Below are 15,277 nucleotides of genomic sequence, written 5' to 3' on the forward strand. Positions count from 1 at the left end.
AGCAGGAGAGACCAGAGTTACAAAGCCATGGCTGAACCAAGGACAGGAGGGACAGGTAGCTTGGTGCTGGGGGTCCCCTGAGGCAAGGCAGGAGATCGGTTCCCCTCTGAGGGTATCAGCAGCACGGGTTTCATCTGTCCGCAGCACTCCGTTACCAATACACGGGTGCACAAACACAGCCTGGAGGTGGGAATGGCAGAACCAGTGCTGTTCAGCTGCTTAAAATATTGTGTTGTAAATTATGTCTTCAGCTGGCTATAAATTTGCCAAACGTTTAGTAGTTTAGATTACAGACACGACACTTAATAAAACAAATGGTTTTACACTGCTTATGTCTTTTGCTGTCCTGTGAAAAATCCACCTACATCTGGCTGAATTACAAGCCTTTGAAAAGGCAATTCACACAAGCTTTGTAGACACATATTTAATTTTAGCATTTAATGACCCCAAGGATTGCCTCATGCTTTAGCTTGGCCTCCCAGCATAAATAAACTTGTTCAGCTCAGGCTGATGGTTCAACGCCCACAATGTGCATCTCCTGCCCAGGCCATGGGGTGCAGAGGGCTTCTGTGATTACAACATCTGCTTGTGGTCGCAACAACTTTCCCTGCACTAGGCCAGGCTGTAGCAAGACAAGGTGCCAGGATCTAGAAGACTGACACCCCACGCTCTTGACTCTTCGTCCTCCCCACTGCTGGCAGGAGAATTGGAGACATGAGGATTTAGCGGCGAAGTCAGCTGGGATACTGGGAACTTGGGCCACTGGGATGGGAGCCATAAGACAGACTGAAAGATGAGGCTGGCATAAAGGACTGGAATCAGCTGGGCTAGGAGGTACGCTTGGTGGGCAAACCAATGGGGACGGTTAGAGGGAGGGCTGATGGAGACCAGGAACGATCCTTTGGTTATGCCTGGTGGCTGCAGCCCTGGAGAAGCAGATCCTGCTCACCCTCTCTTGCTGAGTCCCTGAGTCGGTCTGGCAAGATGCTTAAACCAAACTTCACACAGATGGTGAGATTGCACATTGCTTATTTTCAGCCTGCCAAGTTATAGACTCTGGGGTCTAATTTCCAGAAATACTCAGTGCTCACCTGCAACAGAAAGCAAAGGGACATGTGCTTTGAACACACAAGCTACCATGTAATGCGGAGCACTCTGCGAAATCAGACCCTGAGCGCTGGGAAATGGGCACCCCATGTTAGAGGAATACTTGGACCCTAATCTCACTGCACTTCAGCTCTCCACATGCGAAATGGAAATGAAAAACACCCCTCACAGTCGTGCTATGGCAGTAAATGAATTAGCATTTGAGGCACACAAGTACTGTGTTGATGAACTCCACAGAAAAGCTCAGGAGGGAATTAACAAAGGCTACCTGCAGAGCAGGCTTGGAATAACATGCAGCAAAGGTGTCACAGAGCCATACCTGGAACAGCTAGAAGAAAGCAAAATAAATAGCCACTTACTAGCTTGGCACAGGAAAGAGTTCTCTGAGAAATAACAGTGAGTGCTCCTGGGGCTGGGGTAGCAAAACACCCCCACGGCCCCAGCCGAGTGGCTGTTGCTCCCACAACCTACATTTTGGCTTCTCCTGTGACATTGCTTGATTTTCCAGCCTAAACAGTGTATCTGCAGGGTTGCTTTCATGCTGCAGTACTGTTCTTGTTAAGGACAGGAAACTTCTGATGTAGGACGGGGGAGTAGGAAGGATTACAACCTTTGCTCTTGGGGCCTCTTCTTACCTGTGAAGGGACAAAATCAGTGCCGAATCGGGTTGAGATAAGAGAATTGGAGTCACTGGAATGGAAGCAAAAAAGGCAGACTGCAAGATGAGGCAAGTGTAAAGGACTGGAGTGTCTGAGCAAAGGGACTGGAAACTGTTTGGCTAGAAAGAGCATTTGGTGGGCAAGGAAATGGGGATGAGCAGGTAAAGCATAAACGGTGATGCAAGTGTGTGTGTGTGTAAAATTCATAAAGTATGAGAAGAAAATTTTCTCCATTACCTGGCCTGAATTTCTTTTGTTTGGATGTCATATCCTGCACGCTTTTTAGCAGCTCTTGCCAAATCTGCTGTAAATTGGTGTTGACTGCTGCTGCAGTGCTGCCTTTATTTGGCCCTGTGACTAGGCTTACCTTTTGATAGGTGACATATTGCACTCCAGGGGATTAAGAGTCTTCCAGGAACTCCTGGCTGACGCAGGTGCTTCTGTTCCTTCTATGTGAATAAAAGCATGTGGAGGAGTCAGTCTACAGCAGAGAAAGGAAATGGAGAGGATGAGCTCCCACCTATGCCTTTCCCATGCCCTGGCCTTGGGATGTGACCAAGGCATGATCTTAACACAGAAGCTCAGAGCATTCAGGAGTAGGAGGTACCGGGCACATTCACACTGATGAAAAAGGACCAGGCTGTGCACCCTAATCCCAGGGTTGGTGGCACAAACTGACTCCTGTTTGTATTTTTCAGGGATAGCCTCTGCCAGAGGAGTCTGGTTGCATTTGCTCTGCAAAGTGCCTGGCTCTTGCTCTCCTCTGGGTCTCAGTGGCCTTAAGGCATAACTGTATATGCAATACCAAATACTTAAGCATTCTGTATATTTCACAGTTCAGAGTGTTCACAATAAGCTGAGAGCTGTGTCATAGCCCACCAGAGAATGGCTTTACAGCAGATGCCAGAGGGTGTGCACTGCATTCCCTGGGGTGTGGTGTGGGCTAAGGGACAGGTCAGGACAGGATGCACGGCCAGCTGGGCCATGGTCAGAGCCCAACATGCTGCAGCGTCATCCCTACCACCCTTTGGCGCAGACCCTGCAGTGAGCTGTGCCCAGGGGTTGCAGGGGGGAGAAGCAGCTGGGGCAGTGTAGAAGAATGAAGCTGGGTTAATTATCATTGATAATATACAACGGTGGGTTGGCTGATGTAGATAAGGTGCAGCTGTGGCTGGTTCTGTTAAGAGGTTGGGCAGCCGAGGGAGAGAGAGCAGCCGAGGAAGAGAGAAGAAGCAGAGAGAAGGGAGCAAGCACGCCTGCCTGCCCGCCTGCCCTGGGTGAGAAGAGATTAGGAGAAGGCAGCAGAGGGACTGGCATGAAGAGTGTGCTGGTATGTGATGGTAAAAGACCTTGTTGTGGCTGGCTATTTTGGAGAGTGCTGTGACAGGGCAGCTGTCAGGAAGGGAAGGGCATGGAGGGACCTGGCAAGCGCAGGGAGGACAAGGGGTCTCGTGCTGGGGTTCACTCTGTGGTGGATGGCTCTTTAGCAGTGTAGAGGCACCCGCAGAGACTTCACGCATGCAGTTAAGCACAGCTCTGGGCCATGGTTGCCCCAGCTTCGAGACCTCTCCTAGGATGTGCTAACACATCAGGGAGAAAGTTGGTCACTGCTGCCATGGTGGCCACAAAGATAGCTCCCATTTGGGAAGTGCAGCAGCTTGTCTCCATTGTCCTGTGGGCTAAGCACTGGGTTGGCAGTAAGGTTAAGTCAGATTTCATGCTGTTTTGCACCCTGACTCATCGTGTCAGTGATTCACTTAACCAGCTTAGCTGTGTCCCTAGACATGGATGCTGCTTCATCTCTTTGAAATGCTGTGGCTGCTGCATCAAAGCTGCCCCTCTGGGCAGGTCTCAGTAGCACACCACCACATTGTCCTAATGCAGAGCTGTGAGCCCAGGGCAAGTGCAGGAGCCGCAGAGTTGTGTTAGCAAGAGATTTCAGCTGGGCTGATTAGCCTGGGCAGAGAGCCACACTTCATGGCTCCTGCGCTGGAGCTGCACACCGCTGAGCAGAGCTTGCTTGCATCTGCCCGCACCACCTGCGGGAGCATACATGTCTTTCGAGGTGCCTTGCCTGTGCATTTATTATCGAAAGCACTTGAAAATGAAAAGAGAACCTTTTAACACATTGACTTCACACCTGCACATCTGCATTGTTTCTGTGATACCAGGGTAGGGGGTGGGTGGAGAATCCTTGGTATGAAGGCATACTCTTGAGGTGTGTTGCAGAGCACTCGGGTGCTGCACCCTCCTCTGCAGTCTGATGGAGAGGGAGGAGGGTAGAGAAAGAAGTGCTCCTCAGACCTTGTCAATACAAAAATTCATGGGTGTGATTTTAAAAATATGCTTATTATGTTCTGTAAAGGGAATGAATAATTGGGAGACGAACAGCCCTGAGGTGCTGGTGAAATGGGAAGGGAATTAGAGGGAAGTGAGCAGATGGGAGGTGAGAGGTAGATGAATAGAGTCACACAATGTGATCTGATTGATTGGCTGCAGTGTGTCACTGAGAGACCTTGAAGCCTCCTGCACTTGGGGAAAAAAACATCCCACCTTCCTCCTTCCTCCACACAACCCCTAAAGGAAGCCCAGCGTACATGTAATATGGCTTTGCTCTGTGGGCTGGCAGCACATAAGCATTGCTGTGATGAAAAGCATAAAATGAGGGGTCAGAGAACTGGAAGATGTCTTTTAGGCAAGCATGCCATGGCATTTACTGTTAGCTCAGTGCAGGATTTTGGTATTTTATTTTTTATGGGAAACAAAACTGATACCCAAGAGACATCAGCTCCTGTGAGCTGATTCACTCCAGCTGTACCCTGACAAAAGCCTTCTAACACCACTGCAGCTAGAGGGCCTGCATCCAGTCATCTTACATGGTTTTTGACTGAATTTGAGACAGTTGCATTAATACGGCCACACACATAAAGCCATCTGCTCTCTTAGATACTGATGTACATACCTACGCAGTGCTGTCATTTGAAATATATGGCTGATCTGCTGGAGAAACAGCTGGGTAGTGTTGACTTTCCAGACTTCCAAATATTCTCGCTGAACAGTAAAAAAAACATGGGGGGGAGGCTGATTGACACTTTAAATGGACCACACTCAAATGGTACCTAGGCTTCAGAAGGGAGACTGAAAACAAATTTGTCTTTCCATTTTCATTTTGCTTTCCTAAGCAAGGCTACCCAGCCTTGGAAACTAGGCTAGGAAAGTCTATGGGCATCGACTCATCTGTTAATTACTTCAGACTTAGCTCCCAGCACACAGTGATCACGTTGTGCATTTACAGGAGCCGAGTCTGCCACATGTATCGCGTTAAAGAAAGACAGGCACGGGGTCTGCCACCTCAGGGCCTTACACAGTGATCCTACCTGTGTGACACAAATGATTGCCTCCTTGTGTTAAAATTTAACTCAACCAGATCCTCCATACCCAAGCATCTTCCGACCTGGTTGCTGAGAAAAGAGGAAAACCAGAAGGCTTTAAATACAAGTATACTGGTTTAAAATAATTCCAAAGTTGCAGCACACACAGGACATGTGCCACATTTCAGATAAGTATTGAAGGTAACACAGTGTGAGGCAGTCATGGCTATGACGTACAAAACATTGCCTCATAAATCATGAAACCTGTTCCCCCTGGTGTTAATAGATGAGAACTCATCAGAGCAGGGACCGGAACATAGGTAACTCGTAAATCATATGATATGACCATATGTTTAGAACAGGTCAGATGAATTGCACCCTGAGAACGCCCATTTCTCTCTGCCATTTATAGCACAGAGTGACCATAGATGTCTGATGGAGAGATGAATCACAGCACAAGTGACTAAAATGTAGTGATATGAGGAGAAGGCAAATGTAATTACTATGTCCTGCTTAGATGATTAGTTCATATCTGGCCCAGGTCAAAATGACTTGCACATGTCTTTAACGTTACAAATTAGTTGCATTCGTTCAATCAACACCACGGGTGAGGCTCTGCTGCCTCAGTATAGGCATCCTGTATGATTTTTAACACTGTGATGTCCTCTTGGCCTCCATCTGTTACTCCAGAAGGACATAAGTCCTCTACAAGTCTTCTATAAATCCTGGGTCATAATAGTCAGTGATCAGTTGTCTTGGATACCCTAAGGTGCCTTAAATGGCTGTAGGTATCTATGTTTAGCAGCTAAATGTCATCCACACTGTCAAAGTTGGCACCCCAAAGCTTTGGGGGGGGGGGGGGGGCAGGGAAAGAAAAGAAAAAAAAAAGTCATGTATTGGGATGGTTCAGAGAAGCTGCTGTTTCTGTGGGCACCGAATCACAAAAAGGTTGAGGAAGGGACCTCTGGAGATCTACCCAATCCTGTGCTCAGAGCAGGCCAGATAGAGCAGGTTGCTCAGGACTGTGTCCAGCTGGATTTTGAATATCTTTAAGCATGAAGACTTCACAAACCCTCTGGGCAACTTGTTCCAGTGTTTGTCCACTCTCCCAGTAAAAGCATTTGTTCTTAGGCTGAAATGGAAGTTTCTGTGTTTCAATTTGTGCCTGTTGCCAGGTATCACCAAGAAGGGTCTGTCTTCATGTTCTCTACTCCACCCCATCAAGTATTTGTAAACATTGCTATGGAAAGACAGAAAAATAAAAATGCTTTTGTCTGGTGCCATGAGCTTCTGCTTGCCATAGGGTATGGACAGAACAGCATCCACAGCATTTACAGGGGCTAAACTTAAACTGAGCTTGCCAAACAAGGAAACTTCTGTACTGTTTATTTACCATTTTACATCAAAATGGTTTAAACTCCTGTGCAAGAGGGTATTTTGGTGTCTGTAATGAAAAGGTAGTTGCAAATTACAAGGACTAGTCAAGGCAAAGGTACTTTAGTGCCTCACTGTAATTTAATTTTCAACAGGAGATTAAGGTGGAGTTAAATACCCAAACACCTTTCAAGAACAGTGATCAGATTCTACTTAAAAATTTGAAATGTGAGTGTAACGTCCAATAAAGAAAGTATTTATGTAGTTAAAACAGGTAGCAGTACTTTTAAAACAGAAACTAGTCTTAGCCCTAGGTTCAATATACTAGAGTCAGCATAAACCTCCACCTAAATATTGTGTAAACTTGTGCCTAGAATACAACTGCTTTCCTTGAACTGAATATATGTGTTAGGTACACAGGAGCAAGATGAAACCCACACATAGGGTGGATCAGATATATTTGTCTTACGTTACTTTCTACAGCCACAAAATATAGTTACTGGTCAGCTGAAAATGCTTTCTGCAACAGTAGCCTGTTGCAAGTCATCTTTCCTTTGCCATTAAATAAAGTACAGCTGTAGAATACATATTCCAGGACGTTCTAGGCCAGTAAAACGTGTCTCTCATGCTGAGTTATTACATTAGATTATAAACTCCATTGACAAATACTGTCAAAATTAGATTGTAAGCTGCACTGATATATGCCACCAAAGTGCATTTCTGAGCATCTACGTTTTTAATATTTACCATAAATGAAGAATATGAAAAAATTATTTTAGAATCTTGTTGATAAATGAATAATTTATTTTTTTTGTACATAAAACCGAAGTTAAAAAAACCCTGGAAACATTTTTCAGCAAACAAAAACCTGCTCTATTTGGAAAATGGAAAACACAACAGCAAGTCCTTTATTGTGGTGTCTTAAAAAAATTGTTCACATCAATACTGGTGCCCTTCAGATACATGTTTAAACTGCTTATTTTAGGACAGGGGGATAAGCAGCTTCTAGCAGAAAGGTGATTGTTGCTGCAGAGCTTGGCAGATATTAAAATCCCAGTTGGATCCCTCTTCATGTTATTCAGAAGGGCTGGGCATAGCATTTGAATCACTTGGCATCTCTTTGGAGGTCAGGTGGGCTGTAGTGCATTTACTTGATGCTCTGGCTATTTTGGCTCTGTGTGAAAAAGGAGCAGCGTGGGACCTACCTAGAGTTTGGGATTATGTCGCTTCCAACCAGGCATGCATTTGAGTACCAGTATGGGGGAGAAACTGGCATCTTGCTGTTACAGATGCAGGAATATTTTTTTGTGTAATGAGATGACAGCAGAGGTAATTAGCAGTGATCACAAAAGGCAATATTGTGAGATTTTTCACATTTGACTTAAAGTTTCTGCTTTTCAGCTGTATGCTGGTAAATGGTGCAATGGATCTACAACTTCTTATGTTGATTGCAGGGCAGTGCGTCAGGCAGAAACAATACATTGTTGACAAGTATTAATCAGCTATGATTGAAAAATAATTTAACCTAATAGTCCAGAAAATAAAATAAAAACCTGTTGACATTGTGCTTTGAATCCATTCTGTATCAGTTTCAAAGCCACATGATTAGGTGTTGCTGTCACAAACTAGAAATATATAAATTGCCATTTTGCATAATCTCCTGAATCAGCTTCTTTTCTATATTAAAATACAGTCGTAAATATTATGCATGTCACATTACTGTAAAAAATACACAGTGAAAATGGGCAAATGTATTTTCTTTGAAAATTTTGGCATAAAATCTTCCCATTGAGCATCCAGCTTTTGTTCTCTCTCTTTGGAGATTATTTTTTTATGAAAAATTTTATTATGCTTTAATGAAAGCTCCAGGCATAAGAATAAGAAAAATAATCATAAAAAGTTATTCACAGTCATGGTACTCAGTCCTGATCAAGTCCTGCAGTACTAAAGGATGCAATTCATAAATTAATCTTATATATATAAAAAAAAAGGTGATATCTAATCTCATGAAATAGCCTAGTCCTGAACTGCGGTTACCATAATGAACAACTGAGAACTACAAACACATCCTGTAGGGAGTGAGAGCTACCCCTAATTCTAACATCTATGTGAAAACTGGCTCTTTAAAACAATACTATGCACTTTGCAAATGCCTGGGCTGGATGACTCTACCCCTACCTTTGAAAAAGTTCCCTTTCTGAAAATTCCTGATTCACACAGTGATTTTGCCCTAAAGCTCATTGCCCACTCCATCCTGGGAGGCAACTCCTCACCCAAAGCAGAGAAAATGGAGGATAACAAATCCCTGTAACAACAACCTCTGCAGCTCCCCCTTCCATAGCTCAGTAAACAAACACTGGAGCACACAGACATCAGAAAATGAAGCAGTCTTGGATTTTCCCACTAGTTTAAGCTCATTCAGTTTTTGTCACTGCAAGAAATCATGGTGCTGTACTTTCTCTAGTGTTTTCTCATTTTTTACAACTTGTTAGCATCGAAGGATAAACTACGCTTCCAACTTTAGAGATAGAAATGAATTTAAAATGGACTAGCCCTGAATAAAGTTTTCCTTCAAGGGCACAGACAAGGAGATAAAGGTAAATTGCAAAACCGGGCTCACCAGAAGCTCCCTCATTGTCATACTAATTGCGGCTTCTTCATTGATTTTGGGGAACTCATGGAAGTTCTGCTCTTTAAACCCCTGCATCAGTAAAGTGTGATTTATCTACTTATGCTTGTTACAAATCTTGAGAAAGGTGAGCTGAGACTTACCCCTGCAAGCACTTGCACAGATGACTCTGCTTTCCAGTAAGCAGCTGCACAAGCAGTTTTGCCTAGGGAGATATTAAGTGCCAACAAATCTCACAGTATCTCAGGATCCGGCCTTTAAGTTACTGAGTGCATTCAGCATTATGGATAGCAGCTAAGCACTAAATATTTTGAAAGCATTTGAGATCTGCAGTGAGTCACATCCCTGTTCGTATTTAAAGGAATACTTCTCAACTTCCTTATGTGTTCCACAGAAAAGAATTAAAAAGCCACGAAGATGACAATGGACAAAAGCAAAAATCATAAAATGAAGCAAAGGGACTCCAGGAAGGTGAGTGCTTCTGCAGCAGCCTTTGTTAGCATCTGTCTTCTTGCTTTCAGGTCCCAGTCTGTGGTGGAAGCCGGCACGCTGAAACACGAAGACCAGGGGGAAAGCGAGAACACCCAACCGCTGCTGGCTCTGGACTGAGCTCCCATGTGCCCAGCACACAAAGACACATTAACAGACTTCCACCAGAAACCCACCGAGCACATGACACACATACACACACACACACACACGCGTTTTGCTTGAGAACAAGTCCTTCGTGTTTCTTGACCAAGTAACAAATGTCACCAGCCATCTGTCCATGCAGCTGATGCTGAACAAAAACTGAGAAATTTCTATTGACACAGGAGTCTGTCCATATACAAATATTTTTTTTCTTTTTGACTTATGACATTAAAATACCAGAAATAATGGAACTGCATTCTCTGTTTAAAGAAACAAGAGTGTGCCAGTACTTTTCCTGAAGACTCCAGCAGGGATGCTCCATTTTATAGAAGCAAAGGTTAAGTGTGTTTTAAAGAAAAGCATCTCAAATTTAAACTTTGCACTGTAATCAGCAGCTTAATTTGGCTCAGAGGGCAGAAACAGCAGCGTCTACAGAGTACTCAAGTTTTACAGAAGGATTTTGCATTAAAAAAAAGAAAAAAATAGCCAGCGTAATGCCATTCAACATGACACTTCGTGACTGCTTCATCCATGCTGCTTATAGGGGGTCACATTTCAGTATCTAGCAAAAATTACTCTTAACTTCTGAAGCCCTTATAAAACTGTCAGCTAAGTGGAATGAGCTATGTGGGCAGCAGACATACACAATTTGAAATGCAGTTATTTAATTTTAATGATGTGTTTTTCCACAGGCAACTTGGGAGCCTATTAGAGATGTGCGTGTGCGCGTGTGAAGGGGGTGTGCTAGGGAGACCCATCGGACACATTCACCAGTGATTAATGGCTCAATCTAGATTGATTCATTTAGGTCACAACAGCAAATGAAAGCTCTGCAGAGTCATTTACCCCCTTCCCTCCTGCAGTCAGTAAAAGGTGTAGCCAGAATGGTATGCTGATCGCAGATGCAGGCAATCAGATGGTTAAAATGAAAAAGGAAATTTAGGTTTAATTATTCAGTACAAGCTCCTGCTAGAAGGAAATGTGGAAGAATAGAAGAACTGAAATGCCAAAGATCAGTTTGTTATTTCTCTATTTGCTCTAGCTGCAAAGAGAGTCCCATCCCTTCATTGCAATGGAAACCGGATTAAAGAAATAAAAGAAAAATTGTTATCAAGTTGCATGTGCAGTGACTTTATTTCCTAAAATGGGTTACAACCACTGTACACATCTTTAGTGTTCAATTAAATTGCCATATATTGACAATTTATTAGAATAAGCAGTTAGCAACAACACATCAAAGGTAGCAGTGTAAACCATATATATAAAACGAGATGATAATAGGCACAACACAGTGCCTCTGGAGCATCCACTGACTTCGTAAGTGATACACTGAAGTGATGATACAGCTCAACTCAACATGGCCAGCCCTAACAGAGGGACTAACAAAATACTGCCTTTATCTACAACATTTTATGCCTGCACAGGGCAGAAAGGACATCCTGGCAGACCCTATCAACACACCTGAAATTTACACACTGGCATTTGCACAGAATAGCCTCATTCAGACAAACCTTCTGCAGCAGTGTGTCATTGATACAAAGCCTGGACACCATGACAGACAGTGAGCCTTTAAGGCAGTGGATGGTCCCAGCAAGGCAATGGAGGAGTCAGAAAAAGAAGTAGCAGCTTGCAGGAACATTAAACAAGACAACTGACCCCGTTTATCCTTGGTATTTCTTCCATCCCCCCTCCCCTGGCATTACCACCTATTACAGAAAACTAAGATGTCAAGTCCTTGTAACAAGACACAGAACCTTTCCCTTCCTTGGGCTCACAAAGACTCACAGGTATTTGGATTTGTCACAGCAAACTTGCTCAAAACAGATTTAAAAAAATTAAATAATAATTAAAAAAAAAAAAAAAAAGGCAGGCATTGGCTATTATACTGCAGCATTAACGAAGAAACGCTTTGGTTTATGATTCTTCTCTGTTCATACACTTACCTCCACTGCCACTGAATCTTTGCGATGACCTGTTACAATCACTGTTCATTAGAGTGGGACTTACTCTGCCCAAGAAGTGCAAATATCACTGAAATCTAGTCCTTGATGATTAAACTTTGCAGAGGATTAGAATTTTTTCTTTAGCTGTGACATGAATAAATACATATGATGCCTTGTATATAACTGCACAATGCCTGTATTTAACTGTAGGATCTTACACAGACTGTGCTTGCAAGAAGGTAAACTACAGGCAAGGAGGAATCCACCTCCTAACATCATGATGAGTACATACTGCCTTACAAACAGGAGACTATATTGCCCTTTTCTGTTATTTCCCTCTGTAAATAAATCTAAAGAAAAAAAATATATTCAAATTGCAACAGTTCTCCATTTAAAAAGCATTTCCATTCACTTCTTCCATTGGCACTTCCAATGTTGAAAAGGTTTTTCCAAGGTGAAATACCAGTTGGCAAACAGGAATACCTCAAATAATATACCACTTACTGAATAATTTCTGTAGTTTGCTACATATATATCTCTCTATCTCCCCTCCCCATGTATTTAGCTAATCTAGTAAGTGTACCTAACAAAGAGATATGCTTTCAGCTCCTCGACAGGTCGGTATAGAGTAGATTCACTTCAATGTTGTAGAAGCTATTCATAATACAACTTGCCATATTCAAGACACTTAAGATTTTAAATGGCCAATATATCACTACACAATTTAATAAACAGTGCTACTCCAGCACACACACATCTTGGGTAGATTACTTTTATCTCTTTGCCAATTTTATCTATTTGCCAATTGCAACTGGAAAAGATGAAGTATGTTTCATTGTTCCTTTGAAGGCTCAATCTGAAGGATGGCATGGATTTTCATAAATAAAGATCCAAAGCTTTTAACACTCCTTTAGTATTTACTCTGAGCTACAGAAACTAAAATGCAACATTAATAAAAATATTTTTAAACAGTTCTTGACTCCTCCTTTACAAACTATGTCTTTATTTTGGAGAATTACAAAATAGATTATAATTTGTGCTGCTTGATCACTTTACAAAGATATAAAATACAGCCTCTGACTCAACAACTACCACGAGATTTTAAAGAAGTTCTACTGTTTTACCTCCCACAATAACAAGTAACTTTTTTCCAGTTTTGCACGAGTCTTCTAAAGCTCTCCAGAAGTATTTTTATATTTTCTTAAGCATGAAGCTTGTATCTCTTTTCAGTTTTCACAATGATTTACTGAGAACTGTTACTTTCTTCTATATTTTGTATATTTTCAGTGTTATTTTTGATATGGACAACACATTAAAGCCTAATTATCATAGTTGTCTAAAACTGACTCTTGATCAGAGAGAGTTAATCAGTTTAATAGTCAAAAATGGAATTAAAGTGCGCACCTCCAGAAACTGCTTACACCGATTCATGGTGCAATCATCATGTGTTACATGGCATTGCAAGATTTAATTACCTAGTAAAATAAAAAAAAAATAAATCTGAAAACCATTCAGTTTATGGGAATGCAAAGCTCTGTATTTTGCTTCAGTAAATGTGGCATTTTGGTCATGATACTTAGGTACTGTGACGTAGTCTGCAGTACAAAACCACCGAGCATTAAACAAATCAGATGACTGTTCAGTGTATCTTGGACTACAAAGCCAAAATTGTGGAGGCTAAGTAATCTCAGTGTCTCCTTGTTTAGTGTTTGTCTCTCTCAGCCTTCAGTAATGATGCCACTTGACAAGCCCTGAGCACCCTTAGCACACCTATCCACACCCAGCTGGTTTTGGGGTGAGTAGGTAACAGCCAGCCATAAACATCAACAGTGCAACCTCAGGTCTCTCTTCTAGCGTTCTTAGAAGTTAACAGTGAAGGGTCCTGCACCCTCCATCTCCCATTATAGTACACACCCAAAAGACCAGCCAATTGTTTAAACATCCAGTCAGTTTTCTTTCTTCAAAATAGGCCTTTTGACCATATAATAAATTCTGTATGGCAGATACAGAGCATACTGTAAACAGTACTGGGATAAAACTACTTCAGCATTATGTCATACATTTCAAGACTAGGAAAACACCATTAGGTCAATTAAAGGATCGTTCTAGCACTGCAGGACACTGGCAGCAGAAGTTAATGCAAGCTAATAACCTGAAGCTCTTTGCTCTGCATTCTGGCAGGAAACCAAGTCAGGTCTTGTCCTTCTGCCCGAAGCACTGGAAATTCTTTGTACATTTTTTTCTGCTGAATGACCACCTAACGGCAGCCTAGGAGTCGTCCCTGGAAGAAGGTGCCCCAGACCTTTGCTAGGTAGAAAACAGATACCACAACACAAGCTTTTGTAATGATAGGAGAAACAGCAGTTCACCACGTAATCCTAAGAACTGTCAAGAACTTTAAGATCTGAGCCTAGAGATGTCACATTTGCTCAACGTCTTCCAGAATCACATTATCAAGCTGAAGGTTTCCTGCTAACTGGGAGAACTGTTCTGTTTTAGAAGAACAAAGCTTCACTAAGCTGCTGATTATGCAAGTTTCTGTTTGCATTTCCAGGAAAGCAAGAGAAGGCCACACCTGGCAAAAATGAAATTTGTTTGTATATAGTGATTTCCTTCTGCTGATAGCTAGAGATACACTTTATATATATTTTATATATATATATATAGTGTGTGTGTTTTAAAAAAAGTGGTTCATTAAAGATTTGTTCATAATTATGCTAGAAAAATACAGTTACTTAGGTAGAAAAAAATACAAAACACATATAACCCATTCACATTATCTGCAGTTGATAACATAGGGACATGTTCTATGCCTAAAGCAGCTAACATTACAACTGCATACTGATTTTCAAAGTTGGTTGGTGCATATCTTTGTAAAAATCTTGCATGTTGCTTCCCTGGGAAGTATTTCCCAGATGTAGAATCGCAAACCTTGTGCCTGAACATGGTCGGGTAGGTGACTGATACATCGGGTAGGTTTTGTACACATCATACAGGCAGGGCAAAAACATCTGCACATTCCTCCATTTGAAAATCCAGATCCATTGCTCTCTGGCTGACAGGATTTATATTTTCAAACTTGCAGCCAGGAAAACAGTACATATCAGTGCTGTACCAGTACAAAAAAAACCATGGCTTTTTTTTTTTTTTCTTCTTTCTCTCCTTTTTTTTAAATCAAGTCCTCTGTGATTGCAAAATATCATCCTTAACTCTTATAACCCTTGCAATAGTTGTATTCTTTGTATGCTGGATAAATTAATCCTATTTGCACACTCCAAAGGGGTTAAAGCTCCTCTGCTTCACACATCAGAAGGAACCCCTTAAATAGCAGGAAGGGTGCGTCTCTGTTGTGCTGTTAACTCAGGGTGCCACACATCCACAATAAATATCAGGCGATAATTGTCAGCATCCTGCCATACTTCATGTTCGAAAGAGTCATCAAAAATAAGAACTTTCCCTTCTTCCCAGGTTCTGCAACACAAAAAAGCACATGTTTTAGTGTAGTATTTGAAGTGCCATGGAGCAGGCAAGCTAAATATCAGCTCTGAAGATGCTCTTCGA

At 42.2% G+C, this 15,277-nt stretch overlaps 2 protein-coding genes across 12 annotated transcripts in view; one reads left to right on the forward strand and one right to left on the reverse strand.

Moving 5' to 3' along the window:
* Nucleotides 1-11,620, forward strand: part of CLVS1 (clavesin 1) — a 106,037-nt gene extending 94,417 nt beyond the window's left edge. For both annotated transcript variants that reach the window (XM_040588696.1, XM_040588695.1), the window contains one exon: nt 9,662-11,620. In XM_040588696.1, coding sequence (XP_040444630.1) covers nt 9,662-9,749 — 88 coding nt within the window. In that variant the 3' untranslated portion in view covers nt 9,750-11,620. The remainder of the gene's footprint in view (nt 1-9,661) is intronic.
* The window catches only part of ASPH (aspartate beta-hydroxylase), a 123,709-nt gene continuing 110,546 nt past the window's right edge, over nt 2,115-15,277 (reverse strand). For 9 of the 10 annotated variants that reach the window (XM_040588685.1, XM_040588684.1, XM_040588682.1 and 6 more), the window contains one exon: nt 12,708-15,187. In XM_040588685.1, coding sequence (XP_040444619.1) covers nt 15,037-15,187 — 151 coding nt within the window. In that variant the 3' untranslated portion in view covers nt 12,708-15,036. Of the gene's footprint in view, nt 2,248-12,707; nt 15,188-15,277 lie in introns of those variants that run through there. The other variant, XM_040588679.1, reaches the window with a different exon arrangement.

Source organism: Falco naumanni, chromosome 3, assembly GCF_017639655.2.
Source record: "Falco naumanni isolate bFalNau1 chromosome 3, bFalNau1.pat, whole genome shotgun sequence".
NCBI classification, from domain to species: domain Eukaryota; kingdom Metazoa; phylum Chordata; class Aves; order Falconiformes; family Falconidae; genus Falco; species Falco naumanni.